At 41.8% G+C, this 27287-nt stretch overlaps 1 protein-coding gene across 5 annotated transcripts in view; it reads right to left on the reverse strand.

Moving 5' to 3' along the window:
- The window catches only part of ARHGAP24 (Rho GTPase activating protein 24), a 308726-nt gene continuing 281439 nt past the window's right edge, over positions 1 to 27287 (reverse strand). For all 5 annotated transcript variants that reach the window (XM_089526176.1, XM_089526172.1, XM_089526174.1 and 2 more), the window contains 5 exons: positions 16986 to 17118; positions 14671 to 14744; positions 12908 to 13029; positions 8610 to 9684; positions 1 to 878 (listed from right to left, as the gene is read on the reverse strand). In XM_089526176.1, the coding sequence (XP_089382302.1) occupies positions 635 to 878; positions 8610 to 9684; positions 12908 to 13029; positions 14671 to 14744; positions 16986 to 17118 (1648 nt within the window). In that variant the 3' untranslated portion in view covers positions 1 to 634. The remainder of the gene's footprint in view (positions 879 to 8609; positions 9685 to 12907; positions 13030 to 14670; positions 14745 to 16985; positions 17119 to 27287) is intronic.

Raw genomic sequence — 27287 nt, forward strand, 5'->3', positions numbered from 1 at the left:
TATTATATTTTTATAAAATTATTTACAGGCTGTTGGGTATTTTTTTGGTCATGAGCAAAGCTAATGGCACAAAGAGCACAGTCACACAATATATTTGTTTTGTTTTTGTTTTAATAGCTAACACTATATATATATATATATATATATATATATATATATATTCCCCAGCAACAGGGGCAACCAAAAAAATTAATGTACAAAATAAGCTGATAGTAACACAATGTCAAAAATAGCTTATTATGTTAAGTGCAAGGAAGAAAAGCCTCAATATAAAGCTTGATTGCAATGAAGGTATTGGCTTAAATATAAGACTTGCAATAAAATATTTTTCTTGTCTCTTTCTATTCCATCCCAACCTCCCAACCCCCTCAGGTTGACCTATTAAAATCTATATACACAAACTCATGTGTAACACTTAACAGTAGCATTATGATGCATTCAGGAAGTATGATTTCTCAGTTAAAAAATTCACACAGCAGATGCAGTTGATTGATGGAGATGGGGGTGTCTTCTTTTGAGGGCTGACAATATTATGTTGAGTGCTAGCCTCAGTCAGGTGACCAGTCACCTGTTACAATATCATATCACAACAACCCTCTTCCCAGAATCCCACAGTCTTTATCAGCAGCAGCGCTCATTGGATCCATATGGTGTTCCCTCTGTCTGGTCGACGTGGCTCTACCGTCAGTTCCCCAAATGTTGAGAAGAACTGCTCCATCTCTTTCTGCAACATGTCGTTCCTCTTCTCAGCATCGTCTTTGGCCCGCTCGGCATTGCGCATTTTAATTTCTACCATTGTGAACTTCTTCTTCTCTTGTTCCAGTTCATCATGCAGGTTCATCATTTCTGTCTCCAGAGAGATATTCCTCTGTTCAAGGCTGGGGGAATACAAACAGAAGGCACAGACTTAATAGATTATTAAGTGCTATCATTAGCCAGAGTTAGGGAGCCACTTCAAGCAGCAAATTTGGGCTAACATAAAAGGTCAATTTTTTTTAGCTAATACATTTATTATGATTGTATTTTTACTGATATGGGGGTCAGTGAGAAAGCTTGGAAGATTTTTAGCCTCAGGTTCCAAATTACATTGGGTAGCCTAGAGTGCTTTGGGAATAGGGAATATTTGTGGAACACCAGTCTGTGGAAGACCTAGACTGGGAATCTATAAGAGCTCAGGAAAATGAAACGTCTATGACCATTTAGACCTTCTTGCCATTCATGTAGGGGGGTCTCTTGGATGCAGAAGAACATCAACAAATGAAATTGGCAACAGTGGCAGTGGTTGCACTCTCATGTTGCTGCCTGAGGAGGAAGTGGCCATATTGTACCTGCTTATAGACCAGCTGTATCTGGGTTGCTTCTTTCCTCAGTGCTTGGCTTTGTGGCATCTTTGCAGGCAAGTAAATATGTGAGCGCTGACTGGGAAAAGGATTAACATCATGGACAAACTGTGGTCCAGATTCAGTGCTTCATGAGCCTACAGTTTACTTTTCTCCTTTCAGCAGTGACCAAATAGACACCACTGGAGAGCTTAGGAGGAAAGCCCAAAAGTGGAAGACACTACTTGCTTTTTTAAACGACAACAACAATAGCTAAATATCTAAATATAGAACTAAGTAGCATCTCCCTCATCCTGCCTCACCAGGAAACATTGCTGTGAGCTACACAAGTCTATTCTTCTGTCAACTGGGATGCAGCAGAGTGTTGTTTCCACCTGCTCCCACCAGCAATTCCTGGTGCAACCATCAGAAGCAGGATCTTTATCACAATTCTTCTTTGCAGTAGAGATCACTGGTGGGAGGGGGGTGGAAATATCAGTCTGCTGCATTGGAAGGACTGGGGACCATTTATGATCTCCATGTATTCCTAAACAGCATCCCATATTTAATATCTGAAACAAATAAAAACCATTAAAACATATTAAAATGCAGACTCTAAAATACAAAAATAAATAAATAAACAAACAAACAACACTAAAGCAATTACCAACAAAGAAAAAAAATTAAACTAGAGGTTCAAAGCACAATTTTCAAGCTGGGTAGCAGAATCAATTTGGGATTCCTATGGTAGAGGAAATTCTAAAAGGAGAGACCACCGTGGAGGAGGCCTGATTCCTGGCCAGCAGGGAAACAGATGGCTATAGTTTTTTGTGGGGTTTTTGGGCTATGTGGCCATAGAAGAGTTTATTCCTGACGTTTCACCAGCATCTGTGGCTGGCATCTTCAGAGAATGCTTGTGACATACCTGCAATCTCTAACATCAACAGAGGAGGACTTGCTGCTTGCCCTGCAACTTGCAAACAGCCATCTGTTATACCATCCAAGAGGATTTTCAACAATTTCAACAGGAAAGAGGAAACCCTTAAAGTAAACAAGGTTTGGCTACCAGTCCTGAAAAATAGCAAGATGAAGACTCAACAAATGCAAATGAGAAATCTCCCAGCAGACAATGAGCACTATCAAGCAGACACTAATCCTCTTTTGCAGACCCTTCCACCCTGAGGCCTGCCATTAGCAACAGAACAATCCACATGCAAATCACTTCTGGCTTCCCAGGTCACACAATATATATACCCAACTCCTTTCCAGGCAAGCATTCTCTGAAGATGCCAGGCACAGATTCTAACGAAACATCAGGAATAAACTCTTCTAGAACATGGCCACATAGCTCGAAAAACCCACAAAAAACTATGGATACTGGCCATGAAAGCCTTCAACTTCACAAATAGATGGCTGTTTGCAAGTTGCAGGGCAAGCAGAAAGTCCGCCTCTGTTGTTGTTAGAAACTGTAGGTATGTCACAAGCTTTTGCTGATCAGAGCTATTCCATCTCTGCAAAGGGGCATTCCACTACTAGTTACTAGTAATACCTACTGATTGTGTTGTGATTTTGCTCAGAATTTTACAACTGCTGTTTACAGTAATGGCTATCTTGTCATCTTTTGGCTATGCATCTCATTGAAGTGGCTGTGAATATCATTAAAGATGCACTTTCTTGAAGGGTTGGTGAAAGTTTTATGCTGCCTGAGGTAAAGAACAAAATGGTGGCTCTTCCCATTCCATGTACAAAAATGAATGGGACTGAGATCTGACTCCTTTGTCAACACTGGTGATGGAAGAATATCTTCTGCCACACCTGAAGGCAGTAGGTTAGCTTTAGAGGGCCTGCCTTGTGGGACAGGTCACCCAACAGACAGTTATCGTCTCAAATAGTTTGTTGTCATCTCCCAACATCTAGTGCCTGAGACAACTTTCTCACTCTGCTGAATTGTGCAGCCAGTCCTGCTACCTTATTTTCTTAACTGAATCTCTTGTCAGTCCTTCTCACTATAAAGCTCTTGTCAATTTTCCCAAATAATTCCTGATTCATTACTAGACAAACAGAAATTCAAGTAAATTTATTAAACTATCAGTAATTAGGAACTGGTTTTATATTTTCTTCAGTTCCACTGTCTGATGCTGTAGCCATAAATATGCACTGCTGGCTTTTGCTGAACAGAACTGCTTCTTTACAAACAAGTTCTTAAGGCAGTCACATAATTGGATTCCTTGTTACCGAAACAGAAGCATGACTGTTCTATATCAGCTAATGACAACCATGCTCCGACTCAGAACAACTATCCCAAAATAAATTAGTCCAGTGTTATTAAATCAGATAATTCAGGCCTAATGGAAGAGTTATTTTGAAAAATCTCTTCTGATGGAGGAGGAAGCACTCAAAATAAATAAGGCACAATACTAAGTCTTCAAATAAGCACATTCTTTTTCTATGGTGAAATTGTGCCAAATGTGCATCCTCTTCTCTATTCTTAGTGCTGTAAAAAGATCACCAAACAGCAAACAAACCAAAACAAATACTTAGTGGATGAGCAGATATATTTTATAAATGGTGGGTTTTTACTGGGTCTTCATGGGCATCAAAATGACACAATTAGATGACTTTAAGGCCCCATTCACACTATTAAAATAACCCAGGGTGAACCCAGGTTATTTTCTTGGTGTTCACATTTGCCCCAAATGCTCTTGGTGCACCTTTTTTTTTGGGGGGGGGGGGGGAAGTTGCTATCCAAAACTCCACTTCACTCGGGATATTCAATACGTCCCCCTTGGGTTTTCTTGATAGATCCACATCGATCCACATCTTCTGTAATGTGAATACACTACCAAATCAATCTGGATTGCCCAGCCAATCCCCCTCCAACCCTTATGAGCCTTTTCTAGAGGGGGGGGAGGAGGAGGAGGAGGAGTACTGGGAGTACTCCCAAGGCTGCCAGCTGCTCTCCGGACAGAATGGGCCTGGAGATACCAGCCATGGTGATGGTGGCTGCCCAGGCATGTGTGAATAACACAAAAGATTAAAATGCCTTGGGGATATTCACAAACCCAAAATGTAATGGGAACACCAATCCAGTTCTCATCAGGGCAAAAAAGTGAGTGTGAATGCACCCTTTATGGATTATGTATTTTATTTAAAGGCAATGCCAGAATCCTGCAGGTTTCTTATATATGTGCAAGTTCCCCCAAGAAAACAGTTGGACACCTTTGTCTGATGTGTAATGTCCACATTCAGTTCAAGCTTGCAGAAGCATGATGCACATTGTGTATGGCAGCATCTGTGCATTATGTAATGTGTGTACTTATTTAATTGCATATTTAGTTGCAACATTTTGGGAGTGGTGCATTGTACAACATGGGCATCCAACAAATGGGTTGTCTCACAAGTTAATCCATAACGCTGCATGGGGAGATGTACACTATGAATCCAGATGTGAGCCATTACTTCTCATTGTATGGAGGCATTTGTGACCAGGCTATTTATGTGTTTGCTCTAATTGCTGATGGGTAACTTCAAAGCCCTCATTTCCTCTTTTAAATCTTTAATCAAAATTTGGATGCTATAACACTTCAAACAAAGGATGACTTCACAAACAAGACTATCCTTTGACTCTCTTTCAATCAAAGGATTGTACTTTCTAATGGAGGACACATGGCCACCCTATACTTGGCTGAAGAAACAAATATGATCTCCCCTCCACAGTCTCACCATCCTTTCAACTCTCATTGGAGGTGATTCCATCTTTAGAGATGGAATATATATATAAACTGCACCTCTTCCCACTTATTTTTAAAAGGGCCTTCAGATGAGAGAGATATCAATTGTCTTATGTAGGTTTCCGGTCGAAGCAGCAGATAACCATCCATTACATGATGAATAATAAGAACTATAACAATTATTATTATTATTAATCAGAAATATAAGGTAGAACACAAATTCAAAGACACTTGCTTTGTAGAGGACCCATGATGGAAAGGCTCCATGCTGCAATCTTCATGGAACACAGAAATATTTGAGCAAAAGCCTAGCTGTGATGGCTAACTGAATTCAACCACCAAGCTACCATTCCTAGAAGGAAAACTTTGTTCTATGACAAATATATGTCTCAGACTGCTTGGTGCTGAGAAGCACCTGAATCTCAGGCATATTGGAGAGATTGATCCCGAGGGTGTCTTATCTCACTGTGCTTGCCTATTTCTATTCCAAGGGAAAACCTCAGAGAGTGATTTCAGCCAACCTAAAACTGGTAACAACACTATAGTGGAACCAGGGCTTGAAGGGGCTTTTTTTTTTTTTTTTTTGTCATTAGCAGAAAACAAGAATGCCAGTTGCTCCTCCAGCCCCATCTTCTCAGAGCTTAGCCACAGTCCTTCCACTAGCTGGAAGGGTAGAGGAATGGATTTTACCAGCAACAAGACATTCTTGTAACCTATATCTGTTCCTATGCAAATCTGTAAAAGAGCAAACACAGTTGCCTGCTCTTCTGGTCTCGGCTTGGAGATTTACTACTCTGCAATGGCAATGTGGCATCAAAACCGCATCCACATGGAGAAATGCTAGTTTAGACAGTGGTTGCTGGTGGCTTCTATCTCTTCCTCCCACCACAGATTCATAACTGTTTATTCCACAAATTTATATAAATGTCTGAACCATGAAACCTCTGTTCAACAAAAATTAAAATTGTGTGTGTGTGTGGGGGGGGGGGGGGACACTGATGAAAACCAGTTAATTTATAGTGTTCCAGACATGTATTTTTTCCTTCCATTTTCATATACAAATGAAACGTCTTGGTTGCAATGTGGAAAGAACTTGATTAACTTAACTGCTACCGACTCTTTCAAAAACTTTCATGCTGCAATTTAAAGCAAATAATTACATTATTACACAGAATAAATTAGTTTCTTCTTTTCAAGGCAAACAGCTAATAGTATTGACTTCTGAAGTAGTGACTTTGCTGTGCAACACTTCTAACTATAAGGAAGCATGAGTACAGTTTGGACCCCAGTATGAGCATGTGTTAAACCAGGAAGCACACACATTTCCTTTACAAGTTAACTAGAAGACTTAATGTGTACTGGAAAGGAGCAGACCCAGCAAGCCACTGATTTAGAAGCCACCCAGCTACTATTGAGCCTTGCGAGTGATCCCTTCTCTTCACTAGTATGGGCATTCAGGTTCTTCATTTCTTTCCACTCCCCCCACCCCCCAACGGGAAACACCTATCCTTTTCCAGCTGACTAGCCCCACATGATCACTCCTATGGATAGTAGGTCAAGTATGAGTTAGATGTCAGTAAAATCTAATGCAAGTAAAAGCTTATTGTTGTGTGCCTAAAAGTCATTTCCAACTTATGGCAACCCTATCATGCAGTTTTCTTGGCAAGATTGGTTCAGAGGAGGTTTACCACAGCTAGGTGTCAGTAAAATTGCATTTATATACATCGGTTATTTTTTATTATGGTGCTCAGATATTTTTGGCACTGCCTGTCCTCCCCACACACAACAAGAGATGCTGATGCTTTTAAAAATTAACAACACCTAGCCTTCAGCCTTTCATACTTTATAATGAACAAGAGGACCCTTTGCTAGTCTCAGTCTTCAGCTGAACTGTGTTGAATTTCTGAAACACCAGCACCATTTCTAAGGCTCATTTGCAATTTTCTATAATGGAATCAAACTCTTCTCAAGCTCATTATCAATCTGAAGCAGCAGTCAAGGCAGAGGGGCTTCTGAATTTTCAGCCACTGAGAAATACATTTTCTTTTTTCAACTGTCTCTTGCTATGTCCCCAGATATCTAGAGAAATAAATTTTGTGATAGTACTTAGCATTTATGGTAGGAGTTTTAGATCACTTGATGGCAGATGGGAAGATGTGAGCAATATATAATCCCCCTAAGAGATAAATTAAATGGAGTGCTAAGATGTCTTCTGACCTTTCTTTTTTTTTTTTTCCTGCCTCATTGTTAATGCAGTGCTTCATGTCAGGGCATATATAATTTAAATGACTTTTCCTTAGGAACTGAGTGAAAAGCCCGAGTGCCATGATCTTAGCTCACCTGACTAGCAAATAATGTATGCTTCCCCCTCCCCTCCCTATTTGGTAGGAAGTTCAAACAGCTTAGACTATAAACTTCTTGGATCATATTAATTGAATTTAAGTTGATTGGTTATGCTGCATTTCTCTGTATTACTGCAGAGGCCCCTTTAGAATGCAACCATAACACACTTGCCTGGGCATAAGCCCTCCTCTTTTCATCCCTCATTTTTTCTGATATTAAATTAATATAAAAAGGATGGTCTGGGGGTTGTAGCCATGAAGGCACCCCCAGCAAAAGAAAACAGCCATAGCACACAAATTATCCCATTGCCAATGGGGCCTGTCATGGTATAACAGTGCGCAAGATGTACTGTTGTTCAAAATCACATCTTCTTTTGATTTTTCAGTTAGATGTTGAAGATAGCTTGTAGAGATCACCTCAGTTTCTCCATAGTGTCTGCTAGTGAGGGAGAGGGCGCCTCCAGCTGTACAGAATGAGCCCAGGCTGCCCTGACAGCCAATGTTTCTGAACAATGGGGGTTTCTACTACATAACAGGGTACCAAAAACAGTGGAAATATTTTTCTGGCCAGGTGTGGGGAGTCTTTGACTTTCCACTGCCTTCTGTTCTGGATTACCAGTGCGCTGTGCCTCTGTTGGAGGCCATCCCTTGTTCTTGTTCCTTGTGCTGTTATTATGCAAGGGCAGCCTGCCTGCGAAGTACTATACTGTGTTGTACTGTACATTGCAACCAATGCTAAATGGTCATATTGCTCGCTTTGCTTATGCAATGGTCCTGATGGGACAGCTATGATAATGCTCCCCTCCTGGGAATGCAACTATTACACAACACTGCAGTTCTACAACTCCAATTGCAAATTCATTTTACAATACATCAGGACTATTGCACAAGCATGGCCATTGTGAAACAGTTACTAGTATCTTGAACAAGGGAGATATTCCATCAAGAAAATGGTCAAGATTTTTTACAGTTGGGAGCTTGTGTGTGTGTGTATGTGTGTGAGTGTGGAGAGTACATTTGTGAAAAAGAAAAGTAATTTCACAAATATTCCTGTAATCGTCTCTGGCAGGGAGAAAATGTTTGAAATTCCTTCTTCTTGCACTTAAGAATAAATAAGTCAAAAACTATATCTCTAGCATAGATGTAGTGTATATCCAAAATGGTCACTCAAGGGTTTGTAAAGCTTTACAAATGGAACTCCTAGTCTGAAAGCATACCTTTTTATCCTTGTTTCATACTCCAGCTTTTGTTTTGCCATTTCCTGCTTCAAGCTTGACACGAGGCTGTGCAAAGCACTATGGTTGCTTGTGTTGTTCACAACAAACGTTTCACTGTTATCGCTGCTGCTGGTAGCCCGGCTGCTCCGGCCCCCAACACTTCTTCGGTCACCTTTGCTCTCATAATCCCCTTGGTTGGAGAGGTCTTCATGCTGTGGCTCATCTAGCACAGGGTCTTCAAAATTGGCCCCATAAAAGTCTTGCTCGGGGCACGTGGTAGTAGAGGACCGGCAGGAATTGGAATGTTCTGGGAGGGATATTTCACAAGAGGATGTGGACCAAGTTGCACTATCGACACTCTGTTTATCTTCAACATTCACTATGGAGAACTGCTGATGTACGTTGTCATAAGTAGACAGTCTATTATGCTGGCCCGAGTCACTCATGGGCTCCTTTTGCTTGTTGTCCCTCAATGTCACATATCCATTTGGCATCCAGCTTTGGTTGCGGCTGTTCAAAGAGTTGCTATGAGCATCAGTACTGGAAACACCCATTCGTACACCTCCATTCTGCACACTCTGCGTGCCCATTTTAGTTACTGGTCCTTTCAGAGAAGATGTTCTTCTAGTCTGCAAAGTACCATTTGATAAAGAGGGTGATGTTTTTTCCTGACCCTCCACAGAACTACTAAAGGACCCATTGGTGACTATGCCACTGCCTTTATTAAATGCAGGATTTTTTTTCACCATGAGGGGTGGACTTCTGGTGATGTCCAATTTGTGAATGCTATTCCTTGGGCTATTTGACTTGCTCCCAGGCTGGGCAGTAGGAGATCCATTGTCCACAATGGTTCTTTGTGGAGATTCAGGTTTCTCCCAAGAGCAGCGTCTCACTGGGGATGACTCCTTGGTGTTGTTGTTCTCTTTGTTCTGGAGATGACCAATTATCACTTTCTTTTGGATCTCATTGTTGTTGTTACAAACCTCTGGCCCACTTTGGAGATCTGCATCTTTGGGGAAAAGTAGCTCATGTTCACTTATCATCATGGACATCAGTTGCTGGACGACAACAGTTCCTAGAAGAAGATAATAAATGTACCCAGTCATGGCAGTGTTTATAAAGAAGTATTAAATGCAGTTTGCATTATTGTCTCCCTGCTGTGTGAAACTCAGGATACTGAAATCCTTTGGTTATTCCCAACTAAAGTAAAAACATTGAACCAACATGATTTACTTAAGTGTTCACTTCAGTAATTGATTGGATGCATCAACTATAGCTGGGACTGACCAATGGGTTTCAGGCCAAAATCTTTTATCAGATCCATCTCCTGATGTAAAACAAAATCAAAGGGGAAATTACAGAAATAAATAAATAAATAAATAAATAGATTTCTTATCTGCCTCTCCCTGTGCATCAAAGTAGGGGACAACAGCACTTCCAAATATCACTTACCATCATTTGTTCTTCCTTGCTATTGCAAATAAAGCATAATTGATGTTCTTGACACTTCATAGTATGATAGACAGAAGAAAAAAAGAGCACAGGGCAAGTATTTTTCTTTTTCTAAAAAGCTTATGTCATGTCCTCCTGCTTGAGAGTTTAGCTTCAGAAGACAAAACAGACCTATCACAGTGTGTCCTTCTCCAATTCAGTCTGACAGCTACCTGAGGCTTCCAGAGGAGCAGGAGGTAAGAGAGAAAGCTCAAGTCCAAGGAAAGGCAAAGGGATTTACAAGTCATTTGGAACAAACTAAGCGCTTTCTCGGCAGGTGAAGTGAGAAGCTGTGTACATGCAGCAGGGAAACACCCTCTTGAATATGGTCTGCAAGTTGGGTGGGGCTATCAGCTAGCTTTATAAGTCAGAGGCCTTTCTTCATTTGGGTGGTTGGAAGCAAACTTGGGCCCCATACAGACAGGCCAAAATAAAGCTGCTTCGAGTCACTTTAGAGGTATGCTGTTTAAATGATGCATGCCTCCGGAACTTAGGACTGGAGTGTGGCTTTGGTGCAGCTTCTGGCCTCTTAGGACGCATGCATCATTTAAACAGCACACCTCCAAAGTGGCCTGAAGCAGCTTTATTTTGGCCTGTCTATACAGGGCCTTGGTTTCTCTCACAGTCTGTGTCTACTGTGAGACATGACCCTGTGATTTACAACCCTGGACTGTCTCTTGACTCAGGTATCTTTCAATCCTATGTGTGTTCTGCTTTGATTTATGACTCCTGACTCTGGACTGTTTGTTATTGGACCCCAGGCTACTGCACTTTTGGCACTCTGCATTCTGTTGCAGCATGAGAAGCAGGACAACTTACAGTCCAAAGTCTGAGTGCTTTATCAGTGCTGACTACAGTAGACCCACTGAATTAAGGGGATTCCCCTGTATGGCAACTTACTATTCAGCAATGGATTCATTGGGTCACAAACTAACCAACTAATTCCATTTCTTGACAACAAAAAGAGTAAAAAAGAAAAGAAAAAAGGGAGACTGGAGAGGCAGGAATGACCAATTGACTTTGTATTCACCTACCAAGTGAATCAAACTTTTAAAATGTTCAATTTGAAATACAAGTATATTTGAGTTAATGACATTTGTGCGAATTACTTCTTTAACAGAAAATTTAGCACTAGGGGGAAAAGTAACTGGGAAGGAATAGATACATGATCTAATTACAATGCATGATGTTTACTTTAAAACAACTTGAGGCTCAAAGAGCAGGTAGTTGGTCAGATTCAGACATCCATAGCAGGGAGCGAGGGATTCCTGCATTTTTACAACATTCCATTTTGCTGACTGGAGCAGAATTTTCACAATGAGAAGGACTGTTAAATTAATTCCAAATAAATATCATTAAGGGCTGCAAAATGAGACTGCGAGAAGCCATTGGAGTGTATCAGACAGGCCTTCAGTACAGAATGTACTGTTTATGGTATAAATCAAAGGCATGTCTCTTAATGGAAGAGGAGACTCAGTGGAAGTGCACTATAATAAATGGATGAAAGTCTGGAGTGCACTACCAGCAAGGCTTCCCTTTTAATTCACGAAGCAAATCTTTAGAAGTTGGCCTCCAGTGATACATGACACCTTTCCCCTCCTCAGCCCTTCTAGAAATGAAGGAGAGGTTGTAATTGCAATACTGTCTGAAGGTATCCTGAATGCTTCTGAGCAGTCATTTCTCACCAGTCCTGCATCCTGTTTCTAACTATTATACTGTATTAAAGAAGTTAATAATTTGGTTCTTCTCCCCTTCCTCCCTGTATCTTTTCCTTATGTCATGACTTATTTATAATTAGACATTTGATAGCATAGCTGACTAGCTTTTAAAGTAGGTTTCAGGCACTGGATCACAATATGCAGCTACGATATTGGAAATGCATCTCCAATGCAGAATCTTGACCATCATTTTCCGCAGAGAAAAGAGTATTTTTCTGAACATTCTATTCTGTGCAGAATATGCAACCTATCTCTTTATAGAAAATGCTGTTTTCTGCACAAAACAAGCATGCATTTTTTTTGCAGAAAATAAGTCTTGAATGGTGAATATGCAGAAGTAAATATGAAATATGAGATATGAGATAATATTAAGGCACTAGGAAAGTAATGCTGTATAATATAATTTAATTTAAGGGTTTAAAATATATATTATGACATAATATTAAGGCACTTTTTCATTGTGCTTTTCTTTCATTTTTCTTTAAGATAGCTGCTGAGGTATGTGACAACGTTTAACTAGAAAGATGGGAGTAGAAGCATTTAATGTAAAAGAATGACAGGCAGGCATGTTGGAAGCTATAGTTCCCCTGTCTTGTTTCATTTTTTCCTTATTGTTAGTTCTATTTATCTAGATTTGTAGACTAGTGGGATTTGTTATCCCCAGAGGTTTATTTTAGATGTATAGAAATGTATTGTATTTGTTTATGTCATTGTTGTTGTTTTTGTTTTTTGTGAGCTCTTCAGCCTTCCTGGTCAGAGAGCTTTGGTGCCACAACAAACTACAAATCTCAGGATTCCATAGCAGAGAGCCATGGCAGTTAAAGCAGTGTCAAATTACATTATTTCTGTATTGCAGATGCAGCCTTAGTCAAGGATTTGACTCATGTGGCAGAAGTAGTTTTGAACAGTAAACAGTAAACAGATAACTCTTCTCCTGTGGCCTATTTCCAATATCATGTATATAAAAAGGCCTTTAAAAATACTTTTTCACAGCTATGGCATTCATATTGTGTCATAATCTTTAGGATTGCTAACTGATTCTTTACAAGTATGACTCACTTTTTATTTTGTTTCGTTTTTCAAACTCACCTTCCATGATAGTCAGAGGGTCTTCCACTTTGGGACGCAGGATGTTTGGACCAAAGACGGTAGCTAGGTTTTGCACGCTCATTTTGTTCACACCAGAATAGGACTGAACTTCATCCAGGAACCTGTTCAGCCATCCCAGAAACAGAACGGGGGGGGGGGGGGGGGGAGCGGAAATCCAGGATCAGGTCCAGTGAAACCAAAATGTCAGGACCAAATGAATTAAGATGCCATAACACAACAGTTCCCAACTTTCCTGGCCTTAGGCAACAGCTTTCTTCCTGCCTTTGTCCATCAACTACTATTGTTAAAACAGAACTTTTCACCTCATCTCCATGCCCACAAGTTTTGCATTTCTATGGCTATTCATACAACCTGATTACAAAGGTCCTTCCTGTTCATGTGTCTGAGGAAGTGGACTAAGTCTATGAAACCTTATGCTACAACTTCTTTCACTCAGTTAGTCTTAAAAGGTGTTACAAGATACCTTTGCATTCTGTTGCACATTCTCATATGATGTGGAATCAAATAGTACAATGAAAACACTGAAGAGTAGTCTTCAGTGTTTTCAATGTACAATTTGGTTTACTGAGATTGTGTTCACAGACTTGCAGCTGGATGCACAATGTTGACATTCAATAGAAAGGTTGTGTAGTGCAGCCATCAGTCAACTACATAGGTGCAGATTTATACTAAGCATGATGTAGGATCTCAGTAGGAAAACTACAAATATTTGGCTAGAATGAACAAATATACATTCCTCCTTATAATTGCTGTTCCTTACCCAGTTATATATAAATATTTTATTTGTGTATCACCTTTTTACACATTAGTTGGTTTCATATTTAAGAAGGCCCATTGAATTAATTGAAAATAATTATTTTTAAATAAAATAGATCTCTTTTATTCTAAAAATACAACTGGAGGCTACCCAATGGAACCAACAGAGCATAGGACTGGAACACTGGAGTGGCAGTCCACGGAAATGTTTCATGGCAAGAACTGTATCTTGCCTGTGATTTATCTTGATAAATATACAGCTCCAGTTTGTTAAAAAGAGTACAATCATGTGAAAAGGGAAAAAGTCAAATGTCATGCTTGCTGCATGCAAGCAACTGGGGAATGCTCCAGTTGCAAACGGCGTTCAGCAATATCGATGTGCAAAATGAGAGCCAAAATCCTATTGTTTATCCCTTTTAGAATAGATCCATTGAATCTCAACATCTATGTGTTGACTCCTCTTTCAACAATTGATTCAATGGATCTATTCTAGTTGGGACAATTAGAATCCAGGTTGACATAGTCAAAATAAGTGTTTCCTAGTACTTCCTATTCAACCTTTGCTAACCTTCATATGTGTCCTCCAAACATCATTATCTCCAGCCAGCATGGCATTCAACTTAAATCATATTAACTATTCATTAATCAAGCTGGCTTGAGACGATGGGAGCTGCAGTCTGACACAGCAGGAAGCCACATCTGGCAGGTGGGGAATCAGACTGTCTTAGTACCACTGCCAGTGCTATAGGCCTCCTGAGTAGGGTGAGAGCAAGACAGGAATCAGCAATGTCTCCCTGACCATATGATTAAAAGGAAGTGAATTGAGTCTAAATAATAATAGATTTCAGCAATATCTTTAGGTTTAATTAATTCTATTGGTCCAGTATGATTCTGCTGAAAACTGCCAAGGGGAACCTGCTACCATGTGATGTCTTTGAGGGCACCAAAATAAACACTGCTTTATGATTCTTGCCCGGTTGGTTTACCTGCAAATATACTTCAGCAGGTTGAAGTTGACTAGTGGCAAGCTCTTCACTTGTTTCACTAATTCATTCAATCCCTGTGTGAAGATGGTGAAAACAAATAAATATGAAGCAAGTGTCCACACATGGACAGAATTAACCGAAACATCAGCAAACTGACCAAAACATCCAACTTCCCAGTAATCGCCTTTTTTAAAAAAAACAAAAACCCACAACCCTCCATGTTGAGACTGTGATGGATGACTGCAGCTGCTTTGAAAATAAAGAGAAAAATTACAGCTGCCACCCCTTCAGGTTGGTAATGAGAAAATGCTGACTTGCTCAGCATGTTTGGTCCCAGGGCATAATCTGAAAGCACAAACCAAAACAACCTCACTGAGCTGGGTTCGATCAGAACCTAGATGGATATAGATGACTCAGAACCCTGTGGATATATGCCAGAGGAATCACGTGGTCCTTGAAATGTTGTTTCACTGAAACTATCTGACAACATCTGGAAGACTACATGATTCCTACCCTCATACAATGGGTGCTTGATATCCGCTGGAGTTTGCTTCCAGGATCCCCCATGGATAATAAAATTGGTGGATGCTCAAGTCCATTAAATATAATGGCATATCAGAATGATATTATATAAAATGGAAAATCAATTTGGATCTATTTGAAATTTATACTTTTTTTGAATATTTTCAAGCTGTGGATGCTTGAACCCGTGGATAAAAAATCCATGGATAAAGAGGACCACCTGTATAATCATCCGGAGCAGAGTGGTCTCCAGGCATGAAAGGTCCCTTGGTATTATATCCTTTCCTGTGCCCAATCTTTTTCTGTGTCAATGGGAACTGTAGGTAGGCACAGCTGACAACAGCAACTCCTCCAACTTCTCATTGGTGGGCATCACTGTATTTGCCCACAGTGCCTCCAAAGTATCAGTGTTCAAGGTCACTGCAGGAAACTCAAATGATGGCTTTCTCTCTAGAGCTGAAAGGGAAAGAATAAAAGTACTCCTGGGTATAAGTCAGTGGTGGATCCAGCCTGGGGCTTTTTCATGCTGTATCTTTAATGCATGCTGGCTGGAGGATTCTGGGAACTGTAGTCCAAAAGGTACACACCACACTAAATATGTTGAAGCCTACAGAAATCTGTCTAAGAGAAGTATCAGTGCTCCTCACCTGTCTTACTTAAGCCACTGTGCCTATAAACAGTGGTGTCACTAGGATGGTGCAGGGGATGTGGTTCACACTGGGCAACAGCCCAGAGGGGGTGTCACCCAGTGGAGTGGTACATCCACGGGAGGCTGACTTCTGAGTTCCATATGGCAATTGTGGCAGTGAGATGTGTGTGTGTGCGTGTGGGGGGGGAGGGTAGATCCTTTTGGACCCATCCCTGGAAGCCCCAACCCCTGCACCAAGTCACACCCAAGTGGGGATACTGCTGCCTATAGAATGATGAACTGGAGACAATAAACAGCAAGAGATGCATCTCCTTTTCATCTCCTTAGAGAGCCATTGATCAGTGATACAGAACCTATTTTGCACATAGAATGGCCCACATTTAGCCCTGGCAGACTCTAATTAAAAGAACCAGGCGATGGGAATGACATTTGAGAACCTCAAAAGAATGACATTTTGAAGCTTCAAAAGCCATTGCTATGACACACTTCTGGGCAATTGGATGAGGCCACTAGACCAGTTTTACAGCCACTTCCACCACCCCACTAAAGCACACCAACATGTCTTGTACTCCATCTTTTCCCCTTCAAAATGGCAATAGAAAGTGAAGCTGTGTCACTTCTCGTCATCATTATGAAGGAGAAATGGAGGAGGAAGTAGTAGTTGAGAGGGTGGAGGCTTCCCTCCCCATCTTTGCATACATTGAGGACTGTGAGTGTGATTTGGGGACAGTTTTTGCTTGAAAGTCATGTCAATTTAAAAGTAGTTTGGGGATTCATGGGATTTGGGAAAGTGGTAGTGGACTTTAGGGGACTTCAAAAGTGGGTTCCTGGGCTGTAGTTTCTCCATGCCTGCTATACTATGATAGATGGAGAAATAATCTGGCATGGGATATATCAGTGTTTTCTGCTCCTTAGATGTAACAGAGCTTAGACAAATTACTGTTTTTGGAGTGCAGCTCCCAGTATTTTCTAGCACCTGATTATGCAGATTTTATAACCCCCCAAAATTAATTTTTCTAATCCAGAATCATCCAGCCCAGGTGTGGCTAAGCAGGAGTTAAATTAATTCATGAACAACCCCCCAAATAAGATTATACAGAGCACATGGTAATTTTGTGAACGGAAATCCAGGTAACAAACTCACAGTTTCCTCTTCCTTGCTGAGCAATTTGGCGCAGGAAAGAAAATCTTCATATTTGGAGTAGGGGATAACTGGCTCTGGGAGCTCTCTGAGGTACAGTTTCAAAAGTGATGCCACTGTGTGTACATCTGTATTTCTAAACAGATGGAACAAACAAGATTATTATTATTATTAAGATTATGGCTAGAAATGCTGCAGAGAATAGTCACTGGTGAGAAATGCTGGCTCTTAAGAGTTCAGTAACATCTGGAGGACTGCATCTTGCCCATCCCACTTTCAAGACACTTAGATCAGAATCCTGTTAGTTAGTGACACATGTAGATGTAAGTCCAACACATTCGGGTATATGGTTTTCCCCCCCAGTTGTTATGGAGGTTAGTATTCTCTTGCTCTCTCTACAATGATCAAAGCCTTAACAGGGCTTCACCATTTAGTCACTGCAGCCCCCATCCCCACAGCCATTTGGTGACTGGTACAGACTAGGGAATTGGAGACATAGCCCTCTATCTGACACAGAATTATCACTTCAGCTGCTGAGACTTCCAGAGGATCCAAGGAGTGTCAGTAGTTGATTTCAACAATTTGTGTCTGGCTATGATGGTACAGCTGGTGGCTCCTCTGATCTCCCCCACTGAATGGCCATGGAGGGCTGCCATGCAGAGCAGATGAAAGGTGAAGAGATACAGTGAAGTTCCACCTGTGCAACACTGACATAGGTCTTGGCCTACAAGGCCATGGTCAGTTATAGCTCTCTGCCAATATTGCCATGACCTTGGGAAAGTCGCACTCTCTCAGCCTCACAGGATGCCAATGGTAACCCTCCTCTGGACAAATCTTGACAAATCAAGAAAACTGTATGACAGGTTCACCTTAGGGTTGAAATAAATCGGAAATGACTTGAAGATACACAACAAGAAATTTTAATATTGCAATAGTTTAATTCTATTTTAATGCTCGGTTTTTGTATGTTTTTAATTATGTTGTCCTTTTAAATTGTGAGCTGCTTGGAGTCCCCATTTCTTTGGGGAAAGTGGAATGTTGATGATTATGATAACAACAACAACATCATAAACCCAGTACCACATCCCTGATATCTGTCTGGAACCTACTGCCAAATATACTCCACCCCAATTTCTGGTATTATTAGAGAAGAAATAAAAACACACTTTTCCTCAACCGTGTAAATATTTTGGCAAATATTGATCAAGCAGACTAAGCATAATTGTGTTTTTTTATATGCATGGGTGAAGGAGGGAGGCATTGGAAACAATGCAATCTCTACATATTGCCACCAGATGGTGGTATTGTAAAATAAGATTATAAAGTTTATTTCCCCAGGCCAAAGGCTCTTTCCACTTCTCCTAATGTTACCACTACATAGCCCTGAATGACAATTCTCAGGGTGGATTGTGAGCCTAGCTAGTGAGGTGTGAGCTATTCTTAAAGGGGCAGTTAATTTCTAAAATAAGAGATGCTGCCCAGGAGTTTCATTTTTGATTCAAAATTCCTCCCCTAAACTCAGACACAATACGATGGCTATGTTTCATCACCAGAAAAAGGAAACAAACAAAAAAAGATGACACAGATGTGCGTAAAGTGTACATACACTGATTTATATTTCCTTAATATAACAAAAAGGTTCAAAGGTGATGTGATAGCCCTCTTTAAATATCTGAAGGTCCATAGGATAGAGTCAGCTTGTTTTTTTGCTGTTTTTCCAGAAGGTAGGTCCCAAAGCAATAGGTTCAAATTGCAAGAAAAATGATTTTGGAAGATCATTAGGAAGATGTTCCTGACAGCAAGAGCTGTTTGAAAATACAGCAGATTGTCTCAGTATTCAGTGGACCCTAGTTCCTTAGAAGTAATTAAACAGAGATTATATGGCCATCTGTCAGGAATGCTTTAGCTGTCGATCCTTGCACTGTGGGGAAGTTGGACTATATGAGCCTTGGGACCCCTTCCAACTCCATTGTTCTCTGACTGTGTTGCACTTTTAGAAATAAGGAAATACGAAACACCTCACCATAACAGGCAGGCCTCTGACCAGTCTCCTGTCCAGCATCTAAGTGTTGATGGGCACTGCTCATAGGCACCTGCTTTTTCTCCTTATCTTAAACTAATTTTCTCCTAATCTTGAACCAGATTGGCCAGCCCCTCAAAGAAAGGACTGTCCTTCTAAAATAGGCCACGTGGCCATCTAAAAGGGAGCCAGGAGTGATTATTGATTCCATCCTCTTGTGTTTTCATCTTATGGAATCTTGGAAATAGCACTTTAGATAATTCTCTGCCAGAACGTTCTAGTGCTTCATTGAACTATATATCCCAAAATTACACAGGATGCAGCCAGTTAAAGTGCTAAACTGAAAAGGAGAAGGTAGCTTTTCAGGAAAAGAAAGGGCCCTGTTTTGGCAATTGTTCAGAGATCATATATACCCCCCAACATTTCACAGATAAAAAATGGAGTTCATGTGGCCAAGCAACATCAGAGTGTGGTCAAGATGGCAAAATATATTAATGAGGAAGAACACACAAGCTAAGAGAAGCTGCAGCAGTTTCTCTTTGCCAAAGCCTACTGAGAAAGGAAAGATTTCACCCCCTCTCCTTTCCTTTTTCCCTGCTGAGTTAACTGAATGCAAACTACTTTTACATTTTCAAATCAGTTTGCATCAACTGAAGTAAGCTGAGGACAAAGGGGGAAAGTGAGAGGAGGAGAGGGAAGTGACACATTTTAAAAGCAGATAAAAATGTGGGGCAACAGAAGATTAACCAGGACTATCCCTGCCAAATCAGGACAGTTGGAGGATATGGCACATATTCATGGGACAAGGATGGAGCTTTTGATATGGCAAATTCCTCTTTACTGACAAAAGGATCCTGTGCTGTAGTGCAGCCATGGCCACAAACATCTGGACTTGTTGGTTAGTCAGGATGAGGACAGCCTCTACCATCCTTCCTCTATCGCTTCCTTTTTTTTTTTCTTTTGAAAAAAGGTGGTAGCAGAGAATAGGGTGGAACATGACAGATCTTCTCCAGCAACAATACATTGCACAGTGTATAGCCCAGTCCTTCCATCTTCCTTAGCAAGTGTTTTGATGAAAAAAGAAAGGGCGGGTCCTATTTTGAAGGAGTTCTGGTCAAAAAGGGAATATTCTTTATGATAAATTTTTCTGCCCCTTAACATTGTCACCATGGATGGGGATGCTGAACTCTGTAAAAACTTAGTGCCGTTCAAGTGAACTTTCTTATTTGATATTGCAAAAGAGTACTTCTCTGTGTACCCTGGATAAAATAAGCCTGGTAAATTTTGTCTCCTACATCCCTTCACAAAGAAATTGCCATCACATTTTTCATTATGTTGTTTTTCTTGCTTTTTAATAAACTCAAAAGACATTGGCAAACCTAGATTCCACCCACCCCCTCTTCTCCACCAGCTGTTCATCAAATATTGAGAGAAAGATTTAACTTTTGCAAGAAACAGACACAGCATCAGAGCTGCTGTTGCCATAGCAGGGAAGGAGGTATTGGGCACAGGTTGATTTGGTTGGAAGATTTCAGGGAGTATAACATTATTTGGCTTCCAAAGCCAGTGCGCTGCAAGAAACAAGACTGTTGGACTCTGAGCTGAAAGACCTAAATTGAAGTTGATGTGCACCCATGAAATTGGCTAGGTGACCTTAAGCAGCCTAATCTAACTCACAGTGTTGATGTGAAGATTAAAATGAGATTACCTGTCCAAAGCTCTTTGGGAAAAGTGTAGGAACCACATGGGAAAAACAAAGTGTGGCAAGATCACTAACGAATAACCAATAAGAAGTCTAAATTAGTTTTCACTGAGTCTGATGAATTCATCCTTTTCCTAGGGTAAATTTCACCTAGCATGTATCTCTTCCTATTATCATGAGGAAGATGATGGCCTCCAACAGAATTTTGAAATGAACAGATTTGAAATTAGTTAGAATTATCATCTGGCTGTCCTTAAACCATGAAGTCATTTTTTAAATAGATGACACATCTTAGGCATGGTAGCCAAGTGTTAACTGTGCCATATGGTTGGCTCTGGGCCCCTAGCTAGCCAGTTGCCTTGATAATGCTATAAATATTCAACTGCCAGCCTAGTTGTACCTAGAATGCATCTTGTTCTTTGGGCAGCAAAATGTCTTGGGCCAGCCCTAGTAAGCCAACCTAAGCTTTCCGTCATTCATGTGGAAGATGGAAAGCAATCCTATCTAGCTAACATCTGTAAATGGCTTTTGCAACCATGCAAGTGCATGCTATGACTACTGGTGTTCTCTAAAAGAGGATTGATTTCTGCACTGTTTTCTGAAATATTTAGTGTTTTGCTTCTTTTAAACTGCAGCCAGGTCAGACTATCATGTAAACATTGCAACTCAATTGGGCAAAGGTCTGTGAAAACTATGTGACAGTTCAAAACTACTGTGTCTGATGTTAAATGCCTCTACTGAGGTGACGATCCCATTGAAAATAAACTTGAGGATGTCAGCATAACAGTGCCATTCACAGGCAGTCATGTCTAAATCCCTCACTGTAACTATGGCAAGTGGCAAGCCAGCTATTGGAGTTGATTAGCAGAGAATTTAATTAAACAGTAGGTACCCCGAGGATTTCCTAAATTCTTGGTCTCGGCATTCACTATTCACCACTTCCTCATTCTTCTCCTCCCCTTTAAACAGATATGCATACTTGCATAGCCAAATAAAGATATCAGAGAGGGAGAGATGAGTTAATTGTTCATTTACTGTCCAGCAGAATACCCACTGCCACTAGTCTGTAATCTGCCCCTAGGAATATAGTATAAAAGCTTTCCAGAAATACAAACAATCTCAAATCCTTTCCTCTGCAAATTAAGCAGCACGGATGCAGATCTCTTTTCATCCCAGACACTGTTGTCACTGACTTCCTTTGCAGCAGTTGCTACCTCAGCAACATTATTTACTTTGTGACATTCACAGACATCATGGAAATGACTGTCAGAGGCAAATTATATAGCCTAAGGGCTGTTCATCCCAACTCCTTCACAAGCAATAACCATGGGAGCACAGCAGGTCACTGTAAATATACACATAGCATTTACATACAAAAATCCATACATAGCATTTGTTATGCAAATGTACATATGACATATCAATGGCGAATATTGGCAGGATACAGACCGCCCAAAAAGGGCGGTCTGCCATCGCCTCCATTTCCGCCGGCGGGAAGCCTCAGCCTCCAAATGGCGAGGTTTCCTGGTGGCAGAAAAAGAACCTGCAAAAAGTGGGTTCTGTTTGCGTCGCGAATGCGATGTCGCAAGTGCCATGTGATGTGAGGATAATAATAATAATAATAATAAATTTTATTTTTACCCCGCCTTTCCAAAATATGATCAAGGCAGCTTACAAAATTTAAAACAATACAATACAGGATAAAATTTCAATATAAAAAGTTAAAACACCACTACAAAAAACAGGAACAGGAAATCAATAAAATACACATGTCAAGGGCAAAGAGAGGGAGAAATTAATTTACATCGGTCCGGGGTCGAAAGAGAAAAAAGAGGGCAGGAAAATAAACAGACAATCTAAGGTGGGAAGGCCAACCGAAATAGATACGTTTTCAGATTTTTCTTAAATATAGCTAGTGAGGCGGCGGAGCGAAGCTCTACAGGGAGCTTGCTCCAAAGTGAAGGGGCAGCAATGGCAAAAGCCCTCTGTGAGGTCTGTACAAGGTTAGACCTAGGGACCTCCAACAATTTAGTCCCAGAAGTTCTGAGTGTGCGGGGCGGATTATATGGGGAGAGGCGGTCCTCCAAGTACCCTGGGCCCAAGCGATTTAGGGCTTTATAGGTCAAAACCAACACCTTGTATTGAGCTCGGAAGCGAATAGACTGCCAGTGAAGGTCTTTTAAAATAGGTGTTATATGGTCCGACCTGGAACTACCAGCGACCAGTCTAGCTGCCATGTTCTGCACCAATTGCAGCTTCCGAGTTTGGTACAAGGGTTGCCCCATGTAGAGCGCATTGCAGAAATCCAATCGAGAGGTTACCAAAGCATGTACAACAGATTCAAGGTCCTTACGGTCCAGGTAGGGACGCAGCTGGCGTATCAGCCGAAGCTGATAACAAGCACTCCTGACCGTCGCATCTACCTGAGAAGTCAGCTGGAGTGACGAATCAAGGAGCACTCCCAAGCTGCGCACCGAGTCCTTCAGGGGGAGCGTGACCCCATTCAGGACCGGGTGACAGATCTCACTACCCGAAACCGGGGAACCTATCACCAGTACTTCCGTTTTCCCTGGATTCACACTGAGTTTGTTCTCCCTCATCCAGCCCATTACCGACGCCAAGCAGGCATCTAGAGGAGAGATGCCATCCTTAGTTACTGCATCAGTCGGAGACATAGAGAAAATTATTTGGGTGTCATCAGCGTACTGATAACACCGCGCCCCATGTCTCCGGATGATCTCTCCCAGCGGCTTCATGTAAATGTTAAATAGCATAGGGGACAAAATTGCTCCCTGAGGGACACCAGATGTCAGGGCCCTCCTATCGGAGCGACAGTCCCCCAGCTCCACCAACTGGGATCTGCCCGAGAGGTAGGAACGGAACCACTGTAAAGCAGTGCCCCCGATTCCCAACTCCCTCAGGCGTCCCAGAAGGATACCATGGTCGATGGTATCGAAGGCCGCTGAGATGTCCAAGAGCACTAACAAGGACACGCTCCCCCTGTCCATGCCCAGACGGAGGTCATCAACTAAGGCGACCATGGCAGTCTCAACTCCATAGCCTGCCCGGAAGCCGGTTTGAAATGGGTCCAGAAAATCGGTGTCATCCAAGATCGACTGAAGCTGGAAAGCGACTGCTCTCTCGATCACCCCAAAAAAGGCAGCAGCAAGATGGGCCGATAGTTATTATGAATCAGGGGGTCTAAGGAGGGCTTCTTTAGCAGGGGTTTGACCACTGCTAATTTTAATTTAGATGGAAACTGACCCTCGCTTAGAGATGTATTAATTATGTGATGCAACATAAGTCGCACCACATCTCCCTCCTGAGCTGTCAGCCATGAGGGACAGGGATCAAGAGAGCAAGTCGTCCTCCTAACACTTCGAAGGATCTTGTCCACTTCCTCGGTACTAACAAACTCAAAGTGATCCAGTATAACAGGGGCCACGGACGCTTCGAACACCTCTCCTGCAGGATCTGCACAAATACTGGCGTCGAGATCAGCCCTTATCTGAGAGATTTTGTCCGCAAAGAAGTTGTTAAAATCGTCACAGCAGGCTTTAGATGACTCCAAGATAGGGCTCAGGGAGGGAGGGAGCTGGGTTAGCTCCCTCACAACCCTGAACAGCTCAGCCGGACGCGACTCTGCGGACGCAATATGTGCAGCATAGAACGAATTCTTTGCTGCACCCATTGCCACTCCATAAGCTTTCAAATGAGAGCGAAGGAGTGTCCTGTCAGACAAGCACTGATGTCTTCGCCATTTACGCTCTAGTCGTTGCGCAGCCCGCTTCCTTTCCCTGAGATCTTCCGTATACCAGGGTTGTTTATTGGAAGTAGGCCGGAAAGGACGCTTGGGAGCGATACTGTATATAGCCCTAGAAAGATTGGTATCCCAGATGTCGGTTAGGGCATCAACAGAATCGCCGTCAGAACCATCCTAATAGGTCCACCACCCCCGGGGGGATTAATGGTAGAAGCCTTGATTCTAGCCTCAACCAGGAAATGATCCATCCATGACAAGGGAGAGACATTAGAGATCTCTACCCACGGAGCCTCCATGTCCGTACTGAAGACCACATCAAGAGTATTACCAGCACAATGTGTTGGCTCTGAGACTAATTGAGACAGGCCCATGGCTGTCATGGTAGTCATGAACTCCCGAGCCGCACCTGTTGGAATATCACTGGCCTCGAAAGGGATGTTGAGGTCCCCCAAGACAAGAAACCTAGGGGACTCCAACACCAGTTCCGAGACCAGCTGTGTCAGCTCGGCCAGGGAGTCTGTTAGTGCACGGGGTGGCCGGTAGACCAACAGAATCCCCAGACTGTCTCTAGCCTTCAGGGACAGGTAAATACATTCGATGTGGTCTGTTTTCCGGACTGGGATCCTGGTTAAGGAGAGGGTGTTTTCATGGACCAAGGCAACACCGCCCCCCCCGCCCACCTAACCTGATCTGGTCCTTAACTGAGTACCCGGCTGGAAGGGCCTGGGCCCACACTGCCTCGCTCTCAGGCCCCAGCCAGGTCTCAGTAATGCACGCCAGGTCACAGTTTTTATCCTGTAGAAGATCATACATAATGTGGGTCTTATTTTTTATAGACCTGGCGTTGCATAGGAGCAGTAACAGGGTTTGTGGTACGACTGGGCTGACCCTCAGGCCTCTTTGGTTAGGAAGGTGGAAGGAAGGAGAGATAGGTATCACACATCGATCTCTCCTTCCATTTAGACACCTATCCACATTCCTACCGCCATACCTCCCCTTGCCCCGCACAATCTCAATTGGGGCTCCCATTACATATGCATCCGCCACCAGAGCTGGCCTCCCATATCCCATTCCCACCCCCAAATCCAATAATAACAAGAAACCCCCACAACAACAGAGGAAGACAGCAAAAGATGTCATTCCTAAAAATACAGACTAATCCAGATTTACCCCAAATTACAAAAAACCCAGCTCGAGCCGTATGGCAATCTGGTGAGCTAATAAATACTTGTTCCTCCTATGGAAGGAACGCCAGTACTTCGCCAAAAAAAAAAAAAAGGATGCTATGTGTCCGTTGCGTCAAAATGGTGGTGACCATATGGACAGGGTGCCGCCATTTTGACGCCCCCATCACATGCTAGGGGTGAGGCCGGTATGGACAGCCAACCCCTAGCACGTGATGGGGGCAGCGAAAAAGGCCCATTTAAAGTGGGCCACTATTAACATTTCAGGGAAGCAAACATGAGAACTGGCAATAAGCCTCAGGTGGCAATAAAACAAGGGCATTACAGAAGGAAATGAATTTTAGACCAGATTAGTTATATGGGATCTCTCACATGACTCTTAAGAAGTTGAGAAGGGTGCTGGCAAATGCATGGCTTAGTCAAGATTAGAAGGAGGCTCTGTTTCAATGAATTAGTGCTCCCCTGTTGATAGTACCTGGGACTATGATTCCACTGATAATGGCAATGATTCTTCAATGCAGCACTTGAGTTTATTGGGACAATACCTTCCCAAGTCTACCAGTTTTGTCTTCCACATCTGCTTTCTTTCACTTTTTCAGTCCCAACTTCTGTTCTGTCCCTCATTAATAGAATCACAGAGTCACAGAAGTAGAAGGGTTCACAAGGCCTATCTATTCCAATTTCTTGCCATATAGGAATACATAAATAAAACACTCTTGAGAGATGAGCATCCAACCTCTGTTTAAAGATCTCCAAAGGAGAGAGACCACCACTTTTTAAGGCAGCTTTTACAGTCAACAAGTTTTTCTTAATGTTAAGGAAGAATATTGTTTCTTGTAATTGTAATAATTGATTTACGCTTTTGTCTCTGAAGCAGCACAAAACAAGCTCACTCCATCTTCTACATATTATTCCCTCAAACATTTAAAGGCAGTAATAAATTTCCTTGTTTTCTTTTTCAGGATAAACATACACAGCTCCCTAAGCTGTTTCTCACAGGGCTTGTTTTCAGATTTTTTTTTTTACAATTTTGGTCCCTGTCCTCTGGATATGTTTCAATATCTTTCTTGAGCTGTCCAGAACTGGACACAATATTGTGAGTTCAATACCAGCCAGGGGTTCTGGGTCAACTCAGCCTGGCATCCTTCCATAGGTCACTAAAATGAGTATCCAGCTTGTTGGGGGCAAGTAGCTTACACTTTGTAAACTGCTTAGTACATCGGTAAGTGGTATAGAAATGTACTTGGTACTTACTAATATTCCAGACCAAAGCTGAATAGGGTCATATTATTATTTCCTTGACCTGGACACTATACTCCAGTTCATACATCTGAGAACTACATTGGCTTTTTACCAATGCTGTTGATTCATGTTTAGGCTTGTGGTCTATTAAGACCACCAAACTTGCAGCGTTTGATAGATTATCAAAAAATGAAACTGAATATAATTCTTAAATCAATTGTGGAGGTCAAATTCAATAGATTATTGAATTTGTATCTACTTCCAACAGGTGTAGTTATGGGGGGTGGGGAGGGAATGAGTACAAATGAGAATTCTGCTCAGTAGCTAGCATTGAAGAAAACAATTTACACATAGAATTCTGATTGTGTTTTGTTCACATTCCCTTTTCTTTTGA

This window comes from Sceloporus occidentalis, unplaced genomic scaffold (assembly GCF_023333645.1).
Source record: "Sceloporus occidentalis isolate IW3139 unplaced genomic scaffold, rSceOcc1.0.p SCAF_5, whole genome shotgun sequence".
Lineage (NCBI taxonomy): Eukaryota > Metazoa > Chordata > Lepidosauria > Squamata > Phrynosomatidae > Sceloporus > Sceloporus occidentalis.